Below are 21,994 nucleotides of genomic sequence, written 5' to 3' on the forward strand. Positions count from 1 at the left end.
AGTGACATTTCAGCACTAAACATGGGCCCACCATGTTCTGTATCTCAAGTAAATTGGACAAACTGAAGACAGGCTCTGGAAAACTGTCAGCTGAAGAGCGGCTTAGTAATGGGCACTGATCTTGAAAGATGTACAAGTACCTAACATCCTTTCGTGAAATGTGTGAATGGGAAGGGTGGTATAAATGAATGTTATTCTTTTTTGTTGTTGTTGTTTGTAATTCTCGCCTGAGGATATTTATCCCATTGACTTTTTTGTTTTTGAGAGAGAGAGAGAGAGAGAGAGAGAAAAACACTGATGTGAGAGAAAAATATCCGATGTGAGAGAGACACAATAATTGGCTGCCTCATGCACACATCCCGACCAGGGCTGGGAATCAAACCTACAACCCAGGTACGTGCCCTTGACTGGGAATGGAACCTTCGACCCTTGGGTGCACAGGTAAACACTCTAACCACTGAGCAACATTGGCCAGGGCAATATATTATTCATATATAATTTTAAGTACAGCAGTCCCTCTTTATTCATGGTGGATAAATTCCAAACACCCCCCATGGGGTGCCCGAGGCTGTGTTTGGTACCGAACGCTGTGTATACTGTTTTTCCCTTTACATACATACCTTTCACTTAAAGGAAGCACTTTACAACTTTTCTTTGGCACATCTGAATTGCCAGCATCACTACTTTGGGGCCATCTATTAGTATAATATGCTAATTAGACCAGGAGACCTTCTGGATGTCCTTTTGGACAAAGCCATGGTGGTAAGGCTGAGGCAGAGGCGGTTAGGGGCAATCAGGCCAGGAGGGGAGGGCAGTTGAGGGCGAGCAGGCCGGCAGGGGGGTGCAGTTCAGGGAAAGCAGGCTGCCGGGGGGGGGGGGGGGCGCAGTTGGGGGCAAGCAGGCCAGCAGGGAAGGTAGTTGGGGGCGATCAGGCCAGCGGGGGGCAGGCAGTTGTGGACGAGCAGGCCGGTGGGGGGTGGGCAGTTGGGGGTGAGCAGGCCGGCAGGCAGAGTGGTTAGGGGCGATCAGGCAGGCAGGCAGGTGAGCAGTTAGGAGCCAGTGGTCCCAGATTGCGAGAAGAATGTCTGACTGCCAGTTTAGGCCCTATTCCACAGGGGGTCCCAGATTGGAGAGGGTGCAGGCCAGGCTGAGGGACACACTCCCCCACGCATGAATTTCGTGCACTGGGTGACTAGTTATTATATAAGGGTGACTTGAACACAGCACCGTGACACCAGGACAGTCAATCTAATAACCAAGACGGCTACTAGTGACTAACAGGCAGGTGACATAGGCAGCGTGGATACGCTAGGCCAGTGGTCGGCAAACCGCGGCTCGTGAGCCACATGCGGCTCTTTGGCCCCTTGAGTGTGGCTCTTCCACAAAACACCACGTGCGGACGCACACGTACAGTGCGATTGAAACTTCGTGGCCCATGCGCAGAAGTCAGTTTTCGGCTCTCAAAAGAAATTTCAATCGTTGTACTGTTGATATTTGGCTCTGTTGACTATGAGTTTGCTGACCACTGCGCTAGGCAAAGGGGTGATTCATGTCCCGGGTGGAATGGAGCTGGACGGCTCAAGATTTTATCACACTATTCAGAACAGTGTGCATTTTAAAATTGATGAATTGTTGATTTCTGAATTTTTCCATTTAATATTTTTGGGTCATGGTTGACCATGTGGGTAACTAAAACTATGGAAAGCGAAACCACAAATAAGGGGGGACTACAGTATGCACCTACCTGATTAAGTTAAATATTATTAAGTAGATATTGTTGAATTCATTATTACAACTTTTTATTGAGGTAAAATTTACATCCACTAAAATGCACAGATCTTTAAAAAAATTATTTTTCCTAATCCTCACCTGAGGACATGCTTAGAGAGAGGAAGAGAGGGTGGGAAGGAGAGAGAGAGAGAGAGAGAGAGAGAGAGAGAGAGAGAGACGAGCTGCCTTCTGAATGTGCTCTGGCCAGGGATCTAAACTGCAACCCAGGCGTATGCCCTGTCCAGGAATCGAACTGGCAACCTTTTGGTGCACAGGGCGACGCTCAACCAACTGTATCTTATGGGTCCAGTTTGATGAATTTTTGACAAATGAAATCACCCACATAACTACCACCACAATGAAGGTAGAGGACATGTCCATCACTCCAGAAAGTTCCCTCTGGCCCCTTTCCAAAGTTAATTCCCACCCACCCACCCCCAACCTGAGAGGCCAGCACAGTTTTGATTTCTATGAAGTTGGCCATAAAAGTTTGTTCAGTTCACCTCAATTAGGGGAGTGGGCGATTGGCTTATTTGGGGGTTGCTCTCTATTTAGGCATGCATAGCACGTCGCCGACGGAAAACATTTTGCTCATGGAGCCTCTGAGAATTTGAGTTGTGTGCTCACGTTCTTAATCGAATCACTTTTCACCCTGAAGCATGTGGGTTTCTGGAGTGGACAGCTGCTTCACGGCCACGGAAAATGGTCCCCCTCCGCCTGGGGCGTATAGTCCTCTGCCAAGATGATCAGGCCCGGCCACCCAAACACATTCGGTCCGGGTTCAGAGAAACAGAACCCCTGAGTCTTGCGGGATGCATCGTCCTAATTAAAATCAGGGAGGCGGGCAGAGCTCCTCCCGGCTCTGCGAATTGGCACTTTGGGTTTCTAACCCAGGAGAGAAAGTGTGGGAGCAGAGCCCCACGTCAGCCAGTTTCGCTAACATGCTTCGGGGGCGTCCTGGCGCCACCATCCCCACGAGACCCCAGCCCAGAGGGCAGGGAGCTGGCACGGCGGGGCAAGGGGGGTGAGGAACAACCCGAGACCGCAGGGCGGAGACCTGGCTCCGAACCTCATTTTCCCTTCCTGCCCCCGGAGTCTCCGGGGCGGCCTGGGAACAGGGTGATGACAGTGACATGATGTGATCCATGTGACATTTGACCGGCCCTCGTGGCATCTGGAGAAGGAAAGTGGAGACTGAGTTTGTGGAGAATGGAAATCTCAGCCAGTTGTGCTCCCAACTGTGGTTACGTGGGAATCACTTCAATCGGGAAGGCGGCGGGTATTTTTGTTTTTTTTCCGGGAGGTTCCGGGTGGTCCGCTTTCAAAGGGAGACGGACGGTTGCACGGGTCTGATTCAGACCCCGAATCCTCTTGTGACGCTCCCTCAGCTAAAACGGAGCAGCACAGTCCCTGGCCAGGGTCACCAAAGGGAAGCATTTTTCCACGCGTATTAGACACACGATGCGACAGCCACAGTGATACCCAACACTGTGCAGCCCTACTGTGTGCCAGGCTCTGAGTGTTTTACACAAACGAACTCATCCTGTCCTCACTCCCACCAGGTGAGAGCTATTTGTATCCCCACCAAGAGGCAAGGGGAGGCCAGATGACTGCCAGAGGCAGAGGCCCCCCCATGGCAGGTGGCAGAGCAGGGCTGGGGTGCAGGCCATCTGGCTCCAGAGATCTGCTTGCACCCACCTTTCTGCCTCTCAGATATGGAGGATGAGGCTGGGGCTGGGGCGACAGTCACGGAGGGGTGGGGGCAGAGGGAAGCCATGCCTTCCTATTTTGACCTTGGTCACAAGGAAGGAACCAGTAGCCTAGAAGCCTGGGAATCTCAGTTCTCCACTGTGACCTAGGTCTGCTGCTGTGGCAAAAAAAAAAAAAAAAAAAAAAAAAAAAAAAAAAAGGCTCTTGCTTAGACCATGGAGATAAAAGTGCCTGCTGGCCGGGAGGCCAGGCCACCCTATGTCCTGGGTGGGAAGGGGAACAGAGCATCCTGGAATGTTGTTTCTGGAAGGCAGCTCCAAGGTCATGTGGTCCCGAGGCCTCAGCTATCAGATAAGGGACCAGAGGCCCCGAATTCCATGACTCGTCAAGGTCATGTGATTGGTTGTGGGCATAAGTGGCACCACTAAGGAGTCCTATGGCACAGATGGCCTTGGTGAACACTCGATGGTCCCGGGCCTCAGCCTAGCTCTGCCTCCTAACAGCTGTGCTATTCGGGGCTCCGGGGCCTCCATTTCCTCAGGTGTAAAATGAGGGGGGTGGCCTATGCAGTCACGAAGGTAGGCCTTGGTTGCTAATTCCACGCGTTGAGGACTATCCGTGCATTTTTAAAAAATGGATTTTTACAGAGAGACGAAGGGAGAGAGAGAGAAACATGGATGTGAGAGCAAAACATCGACGGGATGCCTCCTGCACGCCCCCTACTGGGGATGGAGCCCACAACCCGGGCTTGTGCCCTGACGGAGAACCGAACAGATGGGGTCACCTAATCTCACCTTAAATAGATAAGCAATGGCTGACCACCTCCCCTCCCCCAACACACAGCTCGGTTCTAACCAGCCTCTTTGCCCAAAGTCAGGGGGCCATAATGCCTTCTTCTTGTACTGCAGACCATCCAAGCACCACGGCGCTCATGTCTAACAGCCTCATTTCCCTGTCTGGCCAAGGATGCTGTGGCCACTGCCCCCTGCTCACCTCTGCCCACTCACTTCTCATCCATTTTCCAGACTATGTGAGTCCAAATGCTTCCCATGACACGGCTGCTTATCTTCCACGACCCCTCGGGGCTGGAAGACATCCATGTCTATGGGAATGTGACTAAAAGGGTTTCACAAACACAGAGAAAAGGCCAAGAGGGTGCGGGGCCCGGTGTCACGGCTGCATTCGGCGAAGGCGCTGGCTATTGCGGGTTTTCTGTTGGCAGTTGGCCCCTCCCCCCTTCCCTTGTCCCAACCCCAAGGAAAACATTGTGCAAGTTGAAGCCAAGAGATAATGGTGACTCGGGAGCTTGTTGGGAGCCCAGGGGGGATGCGGACATCACTTGGTGGCAGGGTCCAGGCCAGCCTCCGTCGGGGGAGCCTCTGGGTCAGAAGCTTCCAAGGACCAGGCCTAAGGATGGAGGGCACACTCCAGGTGGCCTGGCAGAACCTCGTTTCATGACACACTGGGTTCAAAGTATGAATCAGGGTGTGGTACCGAAAAAGAGAATCCACGCTTTGTTTCGAATGTTATTATTTGAAGGAACATCTAGAGCTTTTACTAAAGACTCTCCAGGCCTTGGTGGTCTGATAACAGGGTTAGAGGAAATGGAATTTCCATGTTGTAGCCTCAGGAGATGAGCCTGCATAAGGTACCAAGAGTTGTTTGCTGACCTAAAGTGAGAGAGAGAGAGGACACAGATCTTCCCCAGGATCCCAGACCAGAGCAGCCTTAACACAGTGTCTGTCCCCGGGCCTGAAGACTGGAGGGACACCAAAGTCCTCCAATCTGTTTTCTAAGTCTCACGTCGCAAGGAAACCAAGTCTCATCTCTATACTAAGTTCAAATGCAAATAGAACGAACACCAACTAACATTAGCTACTATTTTAAGTGTTCTGGGCATACACTGAATCCTTAAAACAGCCATGCGCAGAGGGTACTGCTATCAGTAGGGTGACCATATAATTTATTGCCCAAACTGGGACATTTCTGAGAGTGAAGTGGGGGAGTCAACCAGATAGAAGAGCATGACAGAGACATAGAACAGCGGCAGGCAAACTGGAACGTCTGGTTTCCTCATTTTTCACTCCCAATTTAGAGCTAAGAAAACTCAGGTTCACAGACAGTAAGTAACCTGTCTTGTACCTGTAAGCTTTGGCCCTGGGTATGAGCATCATCTCCAAAATCCCTAGCAGGATGATCCACCTTCCTGGCACCCTGGCTGAATGGCCTCTGTTCCAACCACACCTGGATCATCTTTTTCTTTTTTTTAAAATCCTCACCCGATGGTATGTTTATTGATTTTAGAGAGGAAAGGAGAGAGAGTGAGAGAAACATTGATTGGTTGCCTCCCTTATATGTCCTGACCAGGGATCGAACCCATGACCTAGGTATATGCCCTGACCAGGAATCAAACCTGCAACATTTTGGTGTACAGACGATGCTCTAATCAACTGAGCCACCCAGCCAGGGCCTGGACCATCATCTTATGGTTTATCTTTTCACAGACCTCAGAGCAGAGCTCCTATTGAGATTATAAATTTCTCTCTCTACCCGCAAGCCAGCCTCTGTGATGATTGCATGTCTGATTGGGAGGTGGCACTTCTGGTGGACCTTGGAGGATGATAAAGAAACTTCTGGAGAGTAAAGAGAGAAGGGGGAAGGTAATTCCAGGCAGAGAGGAACAGCATGTGCAAAAAACAGGGAGGTACAAACAGTAGAGTTAAGTCTAGAGAGCCTAGAGTTCAACATGGCTTAAGCACTGGATGAATGTTGGGTCGTAGTGGCCTGAAACGAGGCAGGAGAGGGGGGCCTGGACATGGAGGAGGGCCTTGTAGGAGAATCTTAGGAGGAGCCAGTTACCCAGACGTGATCAACATGGCTCGAATAGAGGAACCACTTTCTACCTGGGACATGTGGTCTTACTGGTATATTTTCAACAAGCTAACGCAGGGGTCCTCAAACTACGGCCCGCGGGCCACATGCGGCCCGCCGAGGACATTTATCCGGCCCACCGGGTGCCGCTGCCTGTCCTGCTTAGCAGCCGACTCGTCCTGGGCCCGCAGTGCGCATAGGAATTTGTTCATAGTTTTTTTTTTTAAACTATAGTCCGGCCCTCCAACGGTCTGAGGGACAGTGAACTGGCCCCCCGTTTAAAAAGTTTGAGGACCCCTGAATTAAGGCATAGATGCCCTCTTTCTACTGGCCCATTCCTTGACTGTACGCTGGCTGGTTGGGTTCTGGGGATGGGAAAGGTCACCAACGTGTCTCTGACTTGATGTACAGAGTGCACCACTGCCTTGAATGCACTCACAGCCAATGAAAGAAAAATGGGAAGATTCCATTAGCGGAGGAACCCACTCAGTGACAACTCCGTTCTTTCTGGGAAGCAGGCTGGGCGTCTTCGCCAGTGTGGGTCTCGGGTGGAGTTGTCTAAGCTCTCTTTGTTGAATTGACTTGGATGAAAGGGGACATAGGTTTGTTCTCTGAAAACACATGTTTCCTGTTAACTGACATTTATCTGCTAATCACCGGCTTTATGTTCTTGGTTACATCCTTGGGCCACGTTTCCATCTCATGTTACACCCACTGCAGCTGATGGCAACTGGGTAAACATGACCCACCCCCTGACTCGCCACCTGTCCCTCTGAATTCACATGCCCCTTGACTTTGAAAACCCAGAGAATGTTTTGCATGCCTCCTTTGCTCATTTCATTACTGACTGCTGACCCTTGGAAACAAGGCATCAGAAGACACAAGTTCCCTTTCTGCCACGGGAGGCTGACCATTGACCCCAGGGGCTCTGGTAACATTAATTTTAGGACTCCAAGGTTTGAAGTAAAAATCCTATATAATAAAAGCCTAATACGCTAAGTGTCCAACCTTTTGTTTGACCATTCGACGATGCGCACTGACCACCAGGGGGCAGATGCTCTGATGGGTAGGTTGGCTTGCTGCTGGGGTCCGGCTGATTGGGACTGGGTGAGATGGGCCGGACACGCCTTGGAGTCCTCCTATGGTCCCTCCCCGGCCCCGATCGTGCACCGGTGGGGTCCCTCAGCCTGGTCTACGTCCTCTCACAATCCGGGACCCCTCAGGGGATGTTGGAGAGCCGATTTTGGCCCGATCCCCACAGGCCAGGCCGAGGGACCCCACCAGTGCACCGGGCCTCTAGTAGTATTCATAAAATGATTGAGAAATGATACCAACTGGTTCATGAGGCCAACCTAAGATGTTTACTACTTGAGGGATAAATAAGAACTACATTTCCCATTCAACAAAAGGGGAACTGTAATAACAGTGTTATAGAGTCCTTTATATTGTGCCTTATGTTAAATCTCCAGGCTATGATTTACTATAGAATGTTTCTTCGTATTGACCAAAAAACAGTAAAAAATGACAATATGTGAATCATAAATCCTAGGATAGATGCTTTCATGTTATCACCATTCATTTCAAGCCTTTACAATAACCTAGAAGGTGTGGATCCATTCATTTACCCTCACTTTTCAATTATCAATGACATTATTGATATTGAAACAGTGCAGAGAAACGGTGACAACCATTTGGGTAGTTCCTCCTTCTAAACATGCCACGCTTTATGCTGCTGATGTATTCGCAAGGTTGAAAACACACTTTGTGTGTGTGTGTGCATCATACATGTCAAGGAAGGTGCTCTCTGAGGCATTCTTTGGTGGGCCCTTCTGAAGAGTTACAGATTCTTTCACGTTGTGAAAAGCGCGCCCTTGTTTATTAGTTCAGTACGTTCTGATTGTCTGGTATTCACCTCTGTGTGTAGCTGGAGACTCAAATGTGTTCACGTGGACAGACAACAGGAAAAACACTTTGATGATCACAACGGTACGAGGTGAGTGAAACGGGGATCTAGCTTTGGACATCCCCGCTGAGCCTTGATCCTCAAATGAAGAGCCATGTTCTGTTCTGAACTGAAAAGGGTGAAGGAGAGCGTGGTAGCAGCCGCCCATAATACCAGCTCGCTGCCAAAGCTGCAGAGACGGGGATGGAGTGGGAGGAGCAAGAAGTTCACGAATGACTTGACGTCATTTAATTTCCAGAAAGCGAAAGACCTTTAAAAAGCCGGACACTTTAGGTGTCCTCTCTCTTTCCAGTTGAAAGTTATCTTTTACAGAAAACACTTGCTTTCCTCAACCCCCTGCCCCACCCCTGAAGCCCAGCGCCACTGTGAGAAGTTGTACTAGATCTGAAAGGTCAGGGTGTTACTGAGACCAAAACGGAAACAGAAAATAAAGGGGCGAAGCCTCAAAACCAATGTCCCAGAGGAGAAGAGAACATGATGTACTGGACAATTTTGAGGAGTCTGCCATTATCTCGTAAAAAAAAAAATCACACTTTCTAGGATATAAGCTAATGCTAATGCTGGAGTGCGAGTTACGTTCCAGCCACTCTGGACCCTGAAGGCTGATGAACTACCCACCATGCACCTCCCTGGGCCCCCTGAGGCCACGCGCACCTCAAGACCCAATTCACACGTCCTCTCTTCCACTCAACCACCATCACAAATATTTCCTTCTGCCTTAGGACAGGTGTGTGTTCTTACACATCTATACACACTGCAACACATCTAGTGAGCACCCCGTATGTTCCAGAAACTCGGGAAATTTGCATTGAACTGAAATCCCCAAGGATTAATCACACTTTCCCATTCAACAAAAGGTGAACTGTGATAACAGTTCCCCCACCACTAGCTCTAGGTTTTGGCTAAAACAATGGGGTTCCCTCTCCACTCCCCAACACCCTTTCCTTTGGGTGTGACAGGCCGACACCCTGCACAGTCAAAGCGTGCGGGCCACCAGCAGGCTGCCCGGTGGAACAGAATTCATTTGCTTTTCCTCCGAGAGAGACTGGCCTCCCAGATGGGACCCACGTCACCAGCATGGCCTTGTACCCGAGTTAAAGTGATACAGATGGGATGCAGTTTCGGAGAAGCAGTGACACAAAAGAATTTCCAGATGCGGTCAGACTCTCTTTAGCGAAAAAGTGAGACATAAATATGTTATCTGAGCACTTGACATGCATGCCACAAATGTTTTCCTTCCATAGATAATGACACATTTGGGAGCAGAACCGTTTGCTGATTTGGATAATAAATGAGTCAGTAACCGCCCCCCACCCCCCCCCAACCCCTCTGGCCCCGTGGGACCCAACACAGTCCTTGGAATCGTATGGGATTCTTTAAATTCTGCTTCCAGCTCTTGGCCCCACCGTCCGGGAAAGGATAAAGCAGCTCACCTGCGGACTCACTGAGTTACCTCTGCATTTACTAGGTGTGACACTGTATTGTTACCCCTTTATTAAAAGGCAAGTAGTCATTTCCCATCCTTTTGTGGGTGACCATCTGTCTACCAGGGGTGGGCAAACTTTTTGACTCAAGGGCCACAATGGGTTCTTAAACTGGACTGGAGGGCCGGAACAAAAGCATGGATGGAGTGTTTGTGTGAACTAATATAAATTCAAAGTAAAGGAGCGGAGGGGAGAGCAAGAGAACCCTCTGCTCTTTCGGCTCCGCGGGCCAGATAGAACAGCCGAACGGGCCGGATCCGGCCCGCGGGCCGTAGTTTGCCCACGGCTGGTAACCTCTTACACGGCTTTCTGAGCCCATAGCCATCAGAGCAGTGAAGAGAGAAAGCTACATGTCAGTCACGAAGCCTAAAGTGTCCCGGCTTCTGGGAGGCCTGGGATATGCTCTAGGGCAGGGGTCCTCAAACTTTTTAAACAGGGGGCCAGTTCACTGTCCCTCAGACCGTTGGAGGGCCGGACTATAGTTTAAAAAAAAACTATGAACAAATTCCTATGCGCACTGCGGGCCCGGGACGAGTCGGCTGCTAAGCAGGACAGGCAGCGGCACCCGGCGGGCCGGATACATGTCCTCGGCGGGCCGCATGTGGCCCGCGGGCCGTAGTTTGAGGACGCCTGCTTTAGGGGGTAAGTTTCGATTATGAAGGAGAAGTGAGGGGCTGGCTCCCTGAGCCGGGGAGATAATGACCCGTCCGTGCCTTAGCTGCTGTCAGGTTCCTTTCGGGAGACCCTTGGTGTGTCTGTCAGAAAGGAGGTCTCCCGGTTTTGTGCTCCCGAAGCAGCCACAACCAGTCCTCGCAGATTACGTGAGAATAAACGTTTCTGGGCCATGACCCGTGAGCTCTGCGTTTCCTCAGTGAGAGTCCCTGTTACTGACTTTGGTAACGACCCACCACCCCCGCACCGCCAGGGCTCCCTGTCATGTTGCGTTTAAGGAACAAGGGAAGGAACGAAGGAAAGTCCGCTGCGTAATGGGCAACTTTTAAGGCCAGGAAACACCAGGTACCCAAGCCTGGGCATTCCGGTGGGGCCACACCCCACAGGGAGGCCTTCATGCTTCCAGATGTCCCCGCAGCCCGACCGCAGGCCCCTGGGCTCCCGATAAGGCCGGCGCCCGGGTCACGGGAGACGGCCCCGTGGGCTTGAGTCATGGGCTCTGTCCCCCGGGTCAAAGGGCAGCCTCTGGACCTCACTGGGCAAGACCAGGCCAGGCAGAGGCCTCGCCTCACCGTCCGGGACACACACTCTCCCCCTCCGTCCAGAACTAAAATGGAACGTTAACTCGCACTCCAGAGTTCTGTCAGCCATCTCCCGCTCTTTAAGTGTTTGGCTTCTGTTGAGAAAAACAAAAAAAGCCGAAGCCAACCTAATCCTGACCTATTTCAGGAACTTGGCTATTCAGCTCATACTCAGGCATGTGCAGAAAGAAGAAGAAGAAAAGAAATGATTTGAGCCTATGGCTGAGATCAGCAGACTGTGTGTGTGTAGGGAGGGAAGGAAGAAGGGGGAAGAAAGAAGGGAAAGAAGAAAAGGGGGGAGGAGGAGGAGGAGGAGGAGGAGGAGGAGAGAGGCTTTCATGATATTTCTGACCAAAATTTTAGAGTCAATTGGCTCTTAGAAGCCTCTATATTTGACAAGTGATTCAGCCCTTTGTATTTTTTATTAAATAAAAATTATTTCAGAGGAAGGGAGAGGGAGAGAGAGAGAGAAACATAAATGATAAGGATCATTGACTGGCTGCCTCTTGCATGTCCTGCACTGGGGTTCGAGCTCACAACCCGGGCGGGCATGTGCCCTGAGCGGGAATCGAACCATAGGTCAACTGGTTCATAGGTCAATGCTCAACCACTGAGCCAGGCGAGGCAGGCTATTCAGCCCTTTTAATTTATTTTCACGTTGAAACTAAGGCAACCTCTGCTGTGGGTTAAAGGAAGTTGTCAAAACACCTCTACTTGGGGATTTCAGTTCAATGCAAATTTCCCGAGTTTCTGGAACATACGGGGTGCTCACTAGATGTGTTGCAGTGTGTACAGATGTGTAAGAACACACACCTGTCCTAAGGCAGAAGGAAATATTTGTGATGGTGGTTGAGTGGAAGAGAGGACGTGTGAATTGGGTCTTGAGGTGCGCGTGGCCTCAGGGGGCCCAGGGCGGTGCATGGTGGGTAGTTCATCGGCCTTCAGAGTCCAGAGTGGCTGGAAGAGAAGGTCAGGGATGAGGTTGGAGGCAGAGGATATTGCCTTAAAGGTGGGTTGTGCAGGGTTTTGAACTTCATGGTTTTGGCCATTAAGATCTCCTTATTGATTTTTTAAAAATTATTAATATATATATATTTTTTACAGAGAACCTCAGGGTGTCTGAGGGTTACACAGAGAAATATCCAGGAGTGGAAGTTAGCAAGTTCTCAAACGGTTAACGGGGTCCTACCTGCCTGAGTAATAACATTTGTGAGGAGGAGAGGCTGAGTAAGAGGCATCTCCACCTGGCGCGCAGTTTCGAATTTTTATTTATTTGGGCTGCATGGAGAGAGCAAAGAGAAGGGCCCAGGATAGGAAAAGGAGAATTAAAGGAATTATGATCAGGCCCAGGCTGGGTAGCTCAGTTGGCTAGTGTCCTCCCGATACACCAAGGTTGCAGGTTCAAGCTCCAGTCAGGGCACATCCAAGAAGCAACCAACGAATGCACACCTAAGTGAAACAACACACCGATGTCTGGGTGTCTGTCTCTCTCTTATGATCTTTTGTGGAAGAAAAGTGGGGAAAATGACGAAGGAACAGCCCAACTCCACAGCGGGAGCTAGGCAACTATTTCCCATTTTAGCTCAGAAAAGGTCAGAGAAATTAGAGCATGGAGAATCGAGGGTAGTCATAGAAAATGCACTTCCAGTGGGACCGGGAGGGCTCAGCGCAGTGCACTTGGTGGAAACACAGATCCATTGTACTGGGGAGACATCCTGATTGTATTCTGTTCAAAGGCACAGGGTTAGATCCTATAATCCTCAAATCCACCCCAGGGCCAGAAATCCGTCTCCTGCCGGGAGGGGTTTCCTTCCCCGCTTCCCTCTCTTATCCCCTCATCTTACAGCGTAATCTGTGTTATGAATGGCTCACTTTACATGACATCATTGAAGTGACAGGCTACTGAAGAAAAGAATGCACTTCACCCACAGACTTTGCATCCTGGGGAGGGTTCCTCAGCCTTGACCTCTCATAACAGACGCCTCCCACCCAGGATGAGCGCTGACTCGGGATAGGGCGAGTCCTTGAATTTTTACCGAAAAAAACTGAGGGTAACGGAGGAGAAAAAAAGAACATGTGTTCACCAGTGGGGAGGGTAGTAGATGCTGGGGTGGGGGGTGCGGGGTGGGGGGAGTGAGTTGTTCGATTCTGCTTTGGGTTAGTTGCTGCGCTGCTTTAAAGTGCCAGGCCTGGCTTATGTACAAGTTAAATCTTGGCCTCCAGCAGGCCTGCCGCAGGGGAGACTTCTTGTTGCAATTACCCTCCGCGCACAACCAAGTCATAAAACCCAGGATGTTTCTCATGCAAACTGGGCCCCCGCAGCCAGCCAGCTTTGGAAATCGGTGTTCCTGTCAGCTGCCGTTGCCAGCGGAGTGAGCGATCTGCTTTGAGGCAGAAAGCTCCCCCAGAGTGAGCGCCCATGAGCACCCACACCCAGACTCCTCGATGCCCAACGTGGACACTATGCCCGGGCGGCACGGGGGGTGCCGGGGTAGCGTGGGGGCAGCATTTCCAAGGAGAGAAACCAAATAGGGCTAAAACCAAGGAGAGAGAATTCTCAGGAAACTGACTTGGCAGGGCCTTCATAGGCAAATATCACATTACAAACTCCTGAGACAGCTCTGCACCCCCCTAACCCTCCCCAACGAAGGTCTCAGTGACACCCGCCTGAGGAGTCCTTGCCTCCCTTACTTTGCTCCAGAGCATTTACCACGGGGCATTATACACTATGTCTGTCTTATGTCTGTATTCTTTGTCTCTCTCCACCCGAATCTACACGAGGTCTGAAAATGAGGATGTTTTCGTCTGTTTCGTTTCCCACAGTAAGCCAGCGCTTGGCATACGGTGAGTGCAAAGTATTTGTTGAATCCGGCACAGACTGAATATACAGCCACAGGTCGGGCTGAGATCTCTGAGACCGAGGGCAGACACAAGGAGACGCGGGGCCCTGCAGAAAGTTGGGGAGATGAGAAAAGCCAGCGAGAAAGGCAAAACCAAGGGAATGGGGTGGCCTGGAAACCAAGGAAGTCAAGAGGCCGTGGGAATGACCTCCTGCTAGTTACCAGGCTTTTCTTGAGACAAAACCATCTGGAGTTGACTCAGGATCAGGTAGACTTGCATATTCTGCATCAGCTGGAGTTTCAACCTGCACTTACGTTCTATAAACCAATGTTCACGCTCTGAGAAGCCCTCTGAGAAGCTTTATGAATGCTGTGGGCCTTTCCTGCGGAAAAATGCATCCAGGTAATTGTCAAGACCGCAGACGGATGCTGGGGTTTCCCGAGTCAGTGAAGTCTACCCCGGAAGTCAGGTCCACACCCAACCCCGACCTCTGCCCAGAAAGGTCTTCTTATGGCGTGAACCACACTGCCTCAATGTAAACATTCAGGTGTTACAGGTCTCCTGGCTTCTCCAGGTGGTTCCAAAGATTAGAAGGAGTTAGCTTCCTGGGCCCTCGGGTGGAACACAAAACGGGAATGAGCTGGTTCAAGTCTGAAAGCAACAGTAAAACGAAGGAGAACTCACCACCACCTCCTGGATGTGAAACATCTCCGCGCCTCCAGGTGACAGTCGATTAGGGAAAGAGATGCTGACAGATGCCCCGGGAAGGGTGCTCGGCCCAGTGTTATAGACCTGTGGGTGTGAGACGCACACAGCACGTGTTAATGGAAGTAAGGATCTTCATGTCATGCAATATACACTCTGAAATTATTTGAAGGGATACACAGAGGTTCTAGGGTTTGGGATCTAGACGGTCATGACTTAAAGTGAAATACCAAATGATGGGAGATTTCAATGTCCTTGTCTTCTTCCTACGAAAAAGGATTTCTTTTTATATATCTAGACATTTACTCATAGACTACAGAATTCAGACATAATCGAGTTCAGTGATTTTCAAACTTTAGCATATATCAGAGTAACCAGAAGGGCTTGTTAAAACATAGATTGAGGGGAGGGTCATAGCAGGTTTGGGGTGTGTGTGTGTGTGTGTGTGTGTGTGTGTAGGGGCTAAAGGATTTGCATTTCTAACAGGGCTCCCAGGAACCATACTTTGAGAACCACGGATCTGGCCAAACCCCTTTTGTTCTTCAGTTTGAGATAACTGAGACCCTCAAAGACAAAGTAGGTTGTCCTAAAAGCAAATGATCTCACCTACAGAAAGGCCTGTTTTACTACACTGTCCAGCTGGTTTGGTTTCTCCATAACTTGCAGGTTATCACTTGCTAATATTGCTCGATGACACCTGTGCGCCTCTTTCCTGTCCCAGCATTTGGTCCTGTAAAACGTTAGCCCTCTCACCCCCCCACCGTCCTCCCTATTTTCTGTCTCCAGCGGCCCATCATCTCCCGGGGAATGAGAGAAAAGGTGGCGGCCACAGAGAGACCGATAAGAGAAAGGAGACGGAGCAAAGGGTGAACATGAGACTCAAGGAGAAAATGGGATATGAAGGAGAAGAAAACAGACGGGTAGATGTGTAGAGGCAGAAAGTCGATTAGTGGTGGCCTAGGGTTGGGGTGTAGGGGAGATGGGGAGTGTGGTGGCAGCAGAATGCCCACCCAACCCACCAAAGACATCCATGTCCTAATCTGTGAAAGAAAGAGCTTATCTTGGATTATCCAGGCGGGTGCAGTGTAATCACATGGGTCCTTAGAGAGGGAAGAAGGCAACAGAGTCAGAATCAGGGAGATGGGTTGTGAGAAGGACTTGTTAACGTAAAGAAACATTCAAAGCTGTAAAGAATTTTTGTGAGTTTATTTGAGCCAAACTGTCAATTATTGCTGGGAAGCAGAATGTCAACATACTGGGATAATGCTCCGGAGAATGGCGGTTTTTTACTTTGTTTTATATTTTTATTTTATTTTATTTTTTTAAAATATATTTTATTGACATTTTACAGAGAGGAAGGGAGAGGGATAGAGAGTTAGAAACATCGATGAGAGAGAAACATCGATCAGCTGCCTTCTGCACACCCCCTACTGGGGACGTGCCCGCAACCAAGGTACATGCCCCCGACCGGAATCGAACCTGGGACCTTTCAGTCCGCAGGCCGACGCTCTATCCACTGAGCCAAACCGGTTTCAGCTTTACTTTGTTTTAAACATTACAGTCAAAAGAGAAGATGTGAGTTACACGGACTCCATTGGTGATCGATTAGGGAGGCGGGAGGAAGGAAAGCAGGGAAAGCTCTGGGATTGGATAAAAAGTAAAATGACAGACAGACTTCTTTTACTTAGGTGGGTGCTGAATAGTTCCCAGTCAACGATTAACTCAATAACGACAAGGAGATCTGTGGTCTCCACAGAGCGGTGCCTGTGCTTCCAGGGTCCGGAAAAAGGAAAGTGACTTTGACTTTCCAACGATATGTTATCGTAGATGCAAAAAGACAATAGACAGGCTCAGTTAAGGTAAAGATTGACCTTTGTCAGGGAGGATACCGGCTCAGGACCTGACTACCCACCATCACTGCTTTTAGTTAAAGTTTTCATTTCAGACCATCCTTTGTGGTTACTTTAAGTCTCTGGGTTTGCAAGACCGCCACACAGGCCTCCCCTGAGTTAGTCAGGTGAGCATGTGGCCCTTTTCGTCCACAGAGTCAACCAGCCATCGCTGGCTTGGAAGATGAAGGGGACCCCGAGCCAAAGAACGCGGCCGCCTCTAGGAGCTGGAAGAGGTAGGAAAACAGATTCTCCCCTGGAGCCTCCAGAAAGGCACGCGGCCCCGCTGACACCGAGATTTCAGCCCGGCGAGACCCATGTGGACTTCTGGGCCGTGGCTTCCTAAGATGAATGTGTGTTGTTTTAGGCCTCTGCGTTTGAGGCAATTAGTGACAGCAGCAGCAGGAAGCTAATGGAGGGATAAGGAGATTCTTTCTGGGGGGTGGTGACATGTTCTAAAATTAGATTAGGGTGATCGTTGCCCAGTTCTGCAAACGTACTAAAAACCACTAAATTGTACACTTTAAATGGATGAACGTGAAGGTATGTGAATGATATCTCAATAAGATGTTCTTATTATTTATTTTTTTAAAAAGATGGGTTAGGAGCAAGAGAAAGGAAGAAGTGAAATGCTACTCCACAGCCTGGGGACCCGAGAGAGAATTCAGGGGCTCCAGGAGCCTCTGAAGTTGAGGTCAGAAGGGCAGCGCCAGGCGACGGCACACACGACAGAACGTATCAGGATCCGGCTCCAGCCAGCTCCTCCTTAAAAAACCGTGTCTTCATTTTTTTTTTTTTTTTTTGCAATAGTTGTTTCTGCTTCAAAGAACAGACAAAAAAAAAAAAAATGATAGAGCCGATGAGCTGTCATTGCCAACTCTTGATTCAAAAGGAACACAATTCACCAAGAACAACAACCCTAAGACACAAGAAAAGGAAGGGGACTACCCAACCACAACTGAAACAACCGATCTGAAACCCGAGAGCACAGATCGGAGAGGAAACCTACTGGCCTGTCTGGGAGATCCCCGAGAGAGAGAGCCCGCGTGGGGGGAGGAAAGAAGAAACTGGTTTTGACTGGCGTTACTTCACTGAGAGCTTGTATTGCCACATTCATTCATTTTTAACCAATGTTCACATTTCGTTCTCTGCAGATGTTCTTGTGCAGCATCTGCATTATTTTCCATCATTTTTTCAGGTAAGGGAATTGATCGACTCTTGATTTAAAAAAAAAAATCACGCACAAAACCACACAGAAAAAAAGCCTATCATTGGTCAACAAATTATCTGTCTCTGTGAAGGCGGCCCTGGTGAAATGTAGGACCCAGTCCTAAGACTAGTATGCCTGCTTTCCTTCCATCTGCATTTGCAGTGGAGTCTTGAATCAATTGCGTAGCTTCCTGAACAATAGCTTTTAAAAGGCACAGCAACATCTCTTTATCTAAAAAGTCTTAAAAAAAAAAAAAGGTCTTGTGTTCTCCTTCAGGAGTGATGTCGCCAGAATAAGGAAAGAGAAGCAATTTGTCCATACTCCTGACCCCATCCTCCCCCATTACTTCCCCCTCTTGGTCATCAGCGCCATCAGCGTGGCCGGTGGCCTTCCTGCAGATGGTCACAGTAATGACAATTACACCGGAAAATGGGCCGGGAGAGAAAGCTCGAGGAAACTGTCAGCTTTGCTAACACAAGAGAACCTCCTGATCAATGACACATGCACCCCCCTCTGACAGTCCCAGCCAGCGCCCTTAATCCTGACGGAATGGCATATTCTTCCTCCGGCAACTGGGAATCGCGAGGTTTATCTAAGGGCATGTCCATCACTCCTCCAGGGGCCCCGGTTCCCTAGCTCGTCTCCTAAGTCGGGTCGGATGTCTGGAAAAACGAAACTTTAAGCTCCCTGTAAAAGGCCTTCGGAGAAACATGACTCAACCACATGCCCTCAGATTTTTTTTTTTAAGAGGACGATAACATTTCTGTATCTTTTGTGTAACTGCTATTCCTTATTGCTTTCTCCTCTACATTCCATGGCCTACGCCGTGTGAACCCTTTTACATTTTTACCTTTTTATTTTTTGTTAATCTTCACCTGAGGCTATTTTCCCATTGATTTTTAGCGAGAGTGGAAGAGAGAGGGAAAGACAGAGAGAAACATCAATGCGGGAGAGATACATCGATTGGTTGCCTCCTGCATGAGCCCTGACTAGGGCCCGGGCTGGGGAGGAGCCTGCAACCAAGGTGCGTGCCCTTGACTGGAATCGAACCCGAGACCTTTTGGTCTGCAGGCCGATGCTCTATCCACTGAGCCAAACCGGCCAGGGCGTGAGCCCTTTTAAATAATTTTCTTGACTGTGTCTTTTGTTGCAGGACACCTAAGAACTTTAAGAGTAGCTAAGTAATTAAAATGAAAGTGACTTAAGGAAAATGAAATAGCTCCCTCTGGTCTTTATCTGTCCCCCCCGCCCCCCGCCCCATCCAATTACAAAAAGCAATGGAGAAAAATAAATGAATTCTGAGCAGGAAGTCGGAAAGAGAGGTCCTGTTCACAGCGATCGCTCTAAGGTCTCAGAAGCAGGCCTGACCCCATCCTTCCTCCCCCTATAGATCAGGCCTGGGGAGCGACAGCTGGGCCTGGCTGGCCGGGAAGCGCATCCTCTCTGAGCAGGGGCTGTGTGCTATCCATCCTGGCTGCTGGGGTCTCTCGCCTGGGAGAACATTTCAGGGAGAGGAAGACCATTGTTTGTGAGCCCCCACAAATGTTTTACTGCCTCGTTCTCTGGACCCTCACCCCGTCATTATTTGTCATCCCCTTGGTCCATCCTTGAGTAGCCACAGGAAAATAAAGTTTATTTGACCACCACAGGAATGAGTGCCAGACCAGGAAACCACCTTCTCCAGGGGGAAGGACGTAGAGGAGGCGGGGGACAGCTCTGGGCGAAGCGGGGTGTCTGCTCAATGCCCGGCCGGTCCTGGCCTCGGCCCTGCCTCTCCCAGCTCCAGGCCCTGCAGCCTGTCCTACATGTCCCTGTGTTCGTCAATGGAGGAGAACGGACTGGATGATGCTGAGGCCCCTCTGGCTTTGTATTCAGAGTCTCACGTTGAACAGGGCTGGCCTGAGGATCTGTGTCTTAGAGCAGGTGGGCACACTGTGGCCTGCAGGCCCGAGCTGGCCTGCCACCTGTCTCCACACAGCCTGCGAGCTCAGAACGGCTTTACATTTTTAAGTGGTTGGGGGAGAGGGAGTATAAAAAAAAGAGTAACATTTCATGACATAGGAAAATGACATAAAATTCAAATTTCAGTGTCTATCACCACGATTTTGTTTGTGTCGCCCGGGGCTGCTTTTGTGCTACAGGAGTTGAATAGTTGCCCCAGAGATGGCATGGCCTGTCCAGCCTAAAATACTCGCCCTCTGGCCCTTTCCAGAAAGTCTGCCCACCCCTGGCTTAGAGAAGGAATGCTGTCCCTTGGATGGACAGTCCACAGTGAGTGGCCCTGAGAACCCAGGGGGAAGGGGACGAGGCAAATCCTGGAGGCTGCCCTGCCCGTAATGGGGAGACTGATGGAGAACTGAAAGGGTCCTCTGGGGCCATTTGGGCCGGGATGCTGGCCTGGGCCTCAGCACCAGGAGGCCTTCTGGTGGTCACCATGCACCTCTCCTTGCAAGTGTTGAAAAGCAAGGGGGTCTACATAGCAGAGCACCAGCTAGGGAAGGCAGGAATTCTGTGTGTGCTTACAGAAAACACGTATGCACATTCATCACACTCCAGCCCACCAGGCTGGGAACGGGTCTCCTGGAAATAGCCTGGCCCTCACGTTGCCTGTCGGAGGATACGTCCCAGGGGCCCTCCCGTGGGTCCCCGTGACAGAGCCAGTCTGCAAGGGTGGGTACCTGAAGGGTGATGTTGAGAGGCTGGAAGTGACACGGCAGGTCCTCCAGCTGAATGAAGTTGGCCGCGGCCACAGACTCGCCGTACACAAAGGAGGTTGGAGACACGATTCTGAAAGAGGAAACCACGACATCCATCATCCCAACCCGTGGTCAAGCCGCCCAAGGTCACCCATGTCCTGAGAACCCAACCATCTGTCTTGGGAACCTGGCTGTCCCCCGTGTCTTCCAGCAATTACTCTCCTTCTGGACTCGGTACTTCTCTCTCCTGTTCATGGACACAGCCAGATGTATGCTTTCTAAATAGACGTTTCCAACAGTGACTTCTCACCTTAGGTCAAATCAACAAGCTGCATATGTAAATATGTACTAGGATTATATTTCTAAAACTAGAGGCCCGGTGCACGAAATTTGTGCACTGGAGGGGGTGTCCCTCAGCCCGGCCTGTCCCCTCTTGCAGTCCGGGAGCCCTCGGGGGATGTCCAACTGCTGGCTTAGGCCCGTGGTGGGAGTGGGCCTAAGTTGGCAGTCAGACATCCTTAGTGCTGCCACGGAGGCAGGAGAGACTCCCGCCACCGCCACTGGGCTCACCAGCCATGAGCCCGGCTTCTGGCTGAGCAGTGCTCCCCCTGTGGGAACACACTGACTGCCAGGGGGCAGCTCCTGTGTTGAGCGACCGATCATTCTGCTGTTCGGTCGATTTGCATATTAGCCTTTTATTACATAGGATGATGAGGAAGGCTCTGGTAGCTTTGATTTCAGGTTTTACAAAAACTGGATTACAAAATTATTCATGTTCTGTTTTGTCACTGAAAAACTTTCTGTAAAGTGAGAAAGATCATGGCAAGCTTTTAGGAAATAAACGTAAGTGAATTACAGATTTGGCATCCTAAATTCCACCCTCTGACAGATTCATTTAAAAATTCAAATTTGTCCAACTATTCAAAATTATTAGAAATTCAGTCTTAAAAGTGGAGTCTGTTCGACGATAGCATTTTTCTTCAGGTTTCTCACAGGGGCTGTGTGAGATGTGACGAAGAATGCAAACTCGGTTTGTAGCATGCTTCCCATGTTGCCCGTATCAACATGTCTGAGATGAGATGAGGCCTAAAGTCACTCAAATTTCCAGACCAATAATGGGATCTAGATGAGATTCTAGATCTAGAAGCTGCTCACTTGCCTACACACCAACAGTGTAAGATTTGGGGTACCAAGTCTGAATGGACAGCAATGCATCTATTTTCAACGTTAAGTGTATTCCTTTAGAAATGTAGCCAGTCCCAGTACTATCCAATGGCGGGCCTGGCTCCTGTGCTCGCCCCGTTTTGCGTTCCTGGAGAGATCAGACGTTGACCAACTTGTTTAACCGATGGCTTCCTCTGAGGCTGTTCGCACCTCCCAGGGAGGCCACCCAGGGCCCGACAGCAGGATCAGACGACAGGATGAAGGGAGCCAGTGTTTTTTCTGTGGTCCCCGGGGACAAGGCTCAGTTCAGGGCACATTCTCACTGTGCCGCTGATGAAACAAGTAAATAAACTACATGGTTAAACACAGAGCCGTGAACAAGGCAAATCTCCATGCTAATGAGCAGATATAGTCCACCAGGGCCTCACGTCTGAAGCC

General features: G+C 50.0%; 1 protein-coding gene across 1 annotated transcript in view; it reads right to left on the reverse strand.

The window, feature by feature from the left end:
• ITGA9 (integrin subunit alpha 9) overlaps positions 1-21,994 on the reverse strand; it is a gene marked incomplete at its 5' end in the record, with an annotated part of 281,034 nt that overhangs the window by 38,309 nt on the left and 220,731 nt on the right. The window contains 2 exons of the mRNA XM_080674008.1: positions 14,577-14,684; positions 20,375-20,483. Of these exons, the coding sequence (XP_080530134.1) occupies positions 14,577-14,684; positions 20,375-20,483 (217 nt within the window). The remainder of the gene's footprint in view (positions 1-14,576; positions 14,685-20,374; positions 20,484-21,994) is intronic.

The sequence above is a fragment of the Plecotus auritus genome (genome assembly GCF_963455305.1).
Source record: "Plecotus auritus genome assembly, chromosome: 6".
Classification (NCBI taxonomy): Eukaryota; Metazoa; Chordata; class Mammalia; order Chiroptera; family Vespertilionidae; genus Plecotus; species Plecotus auritus.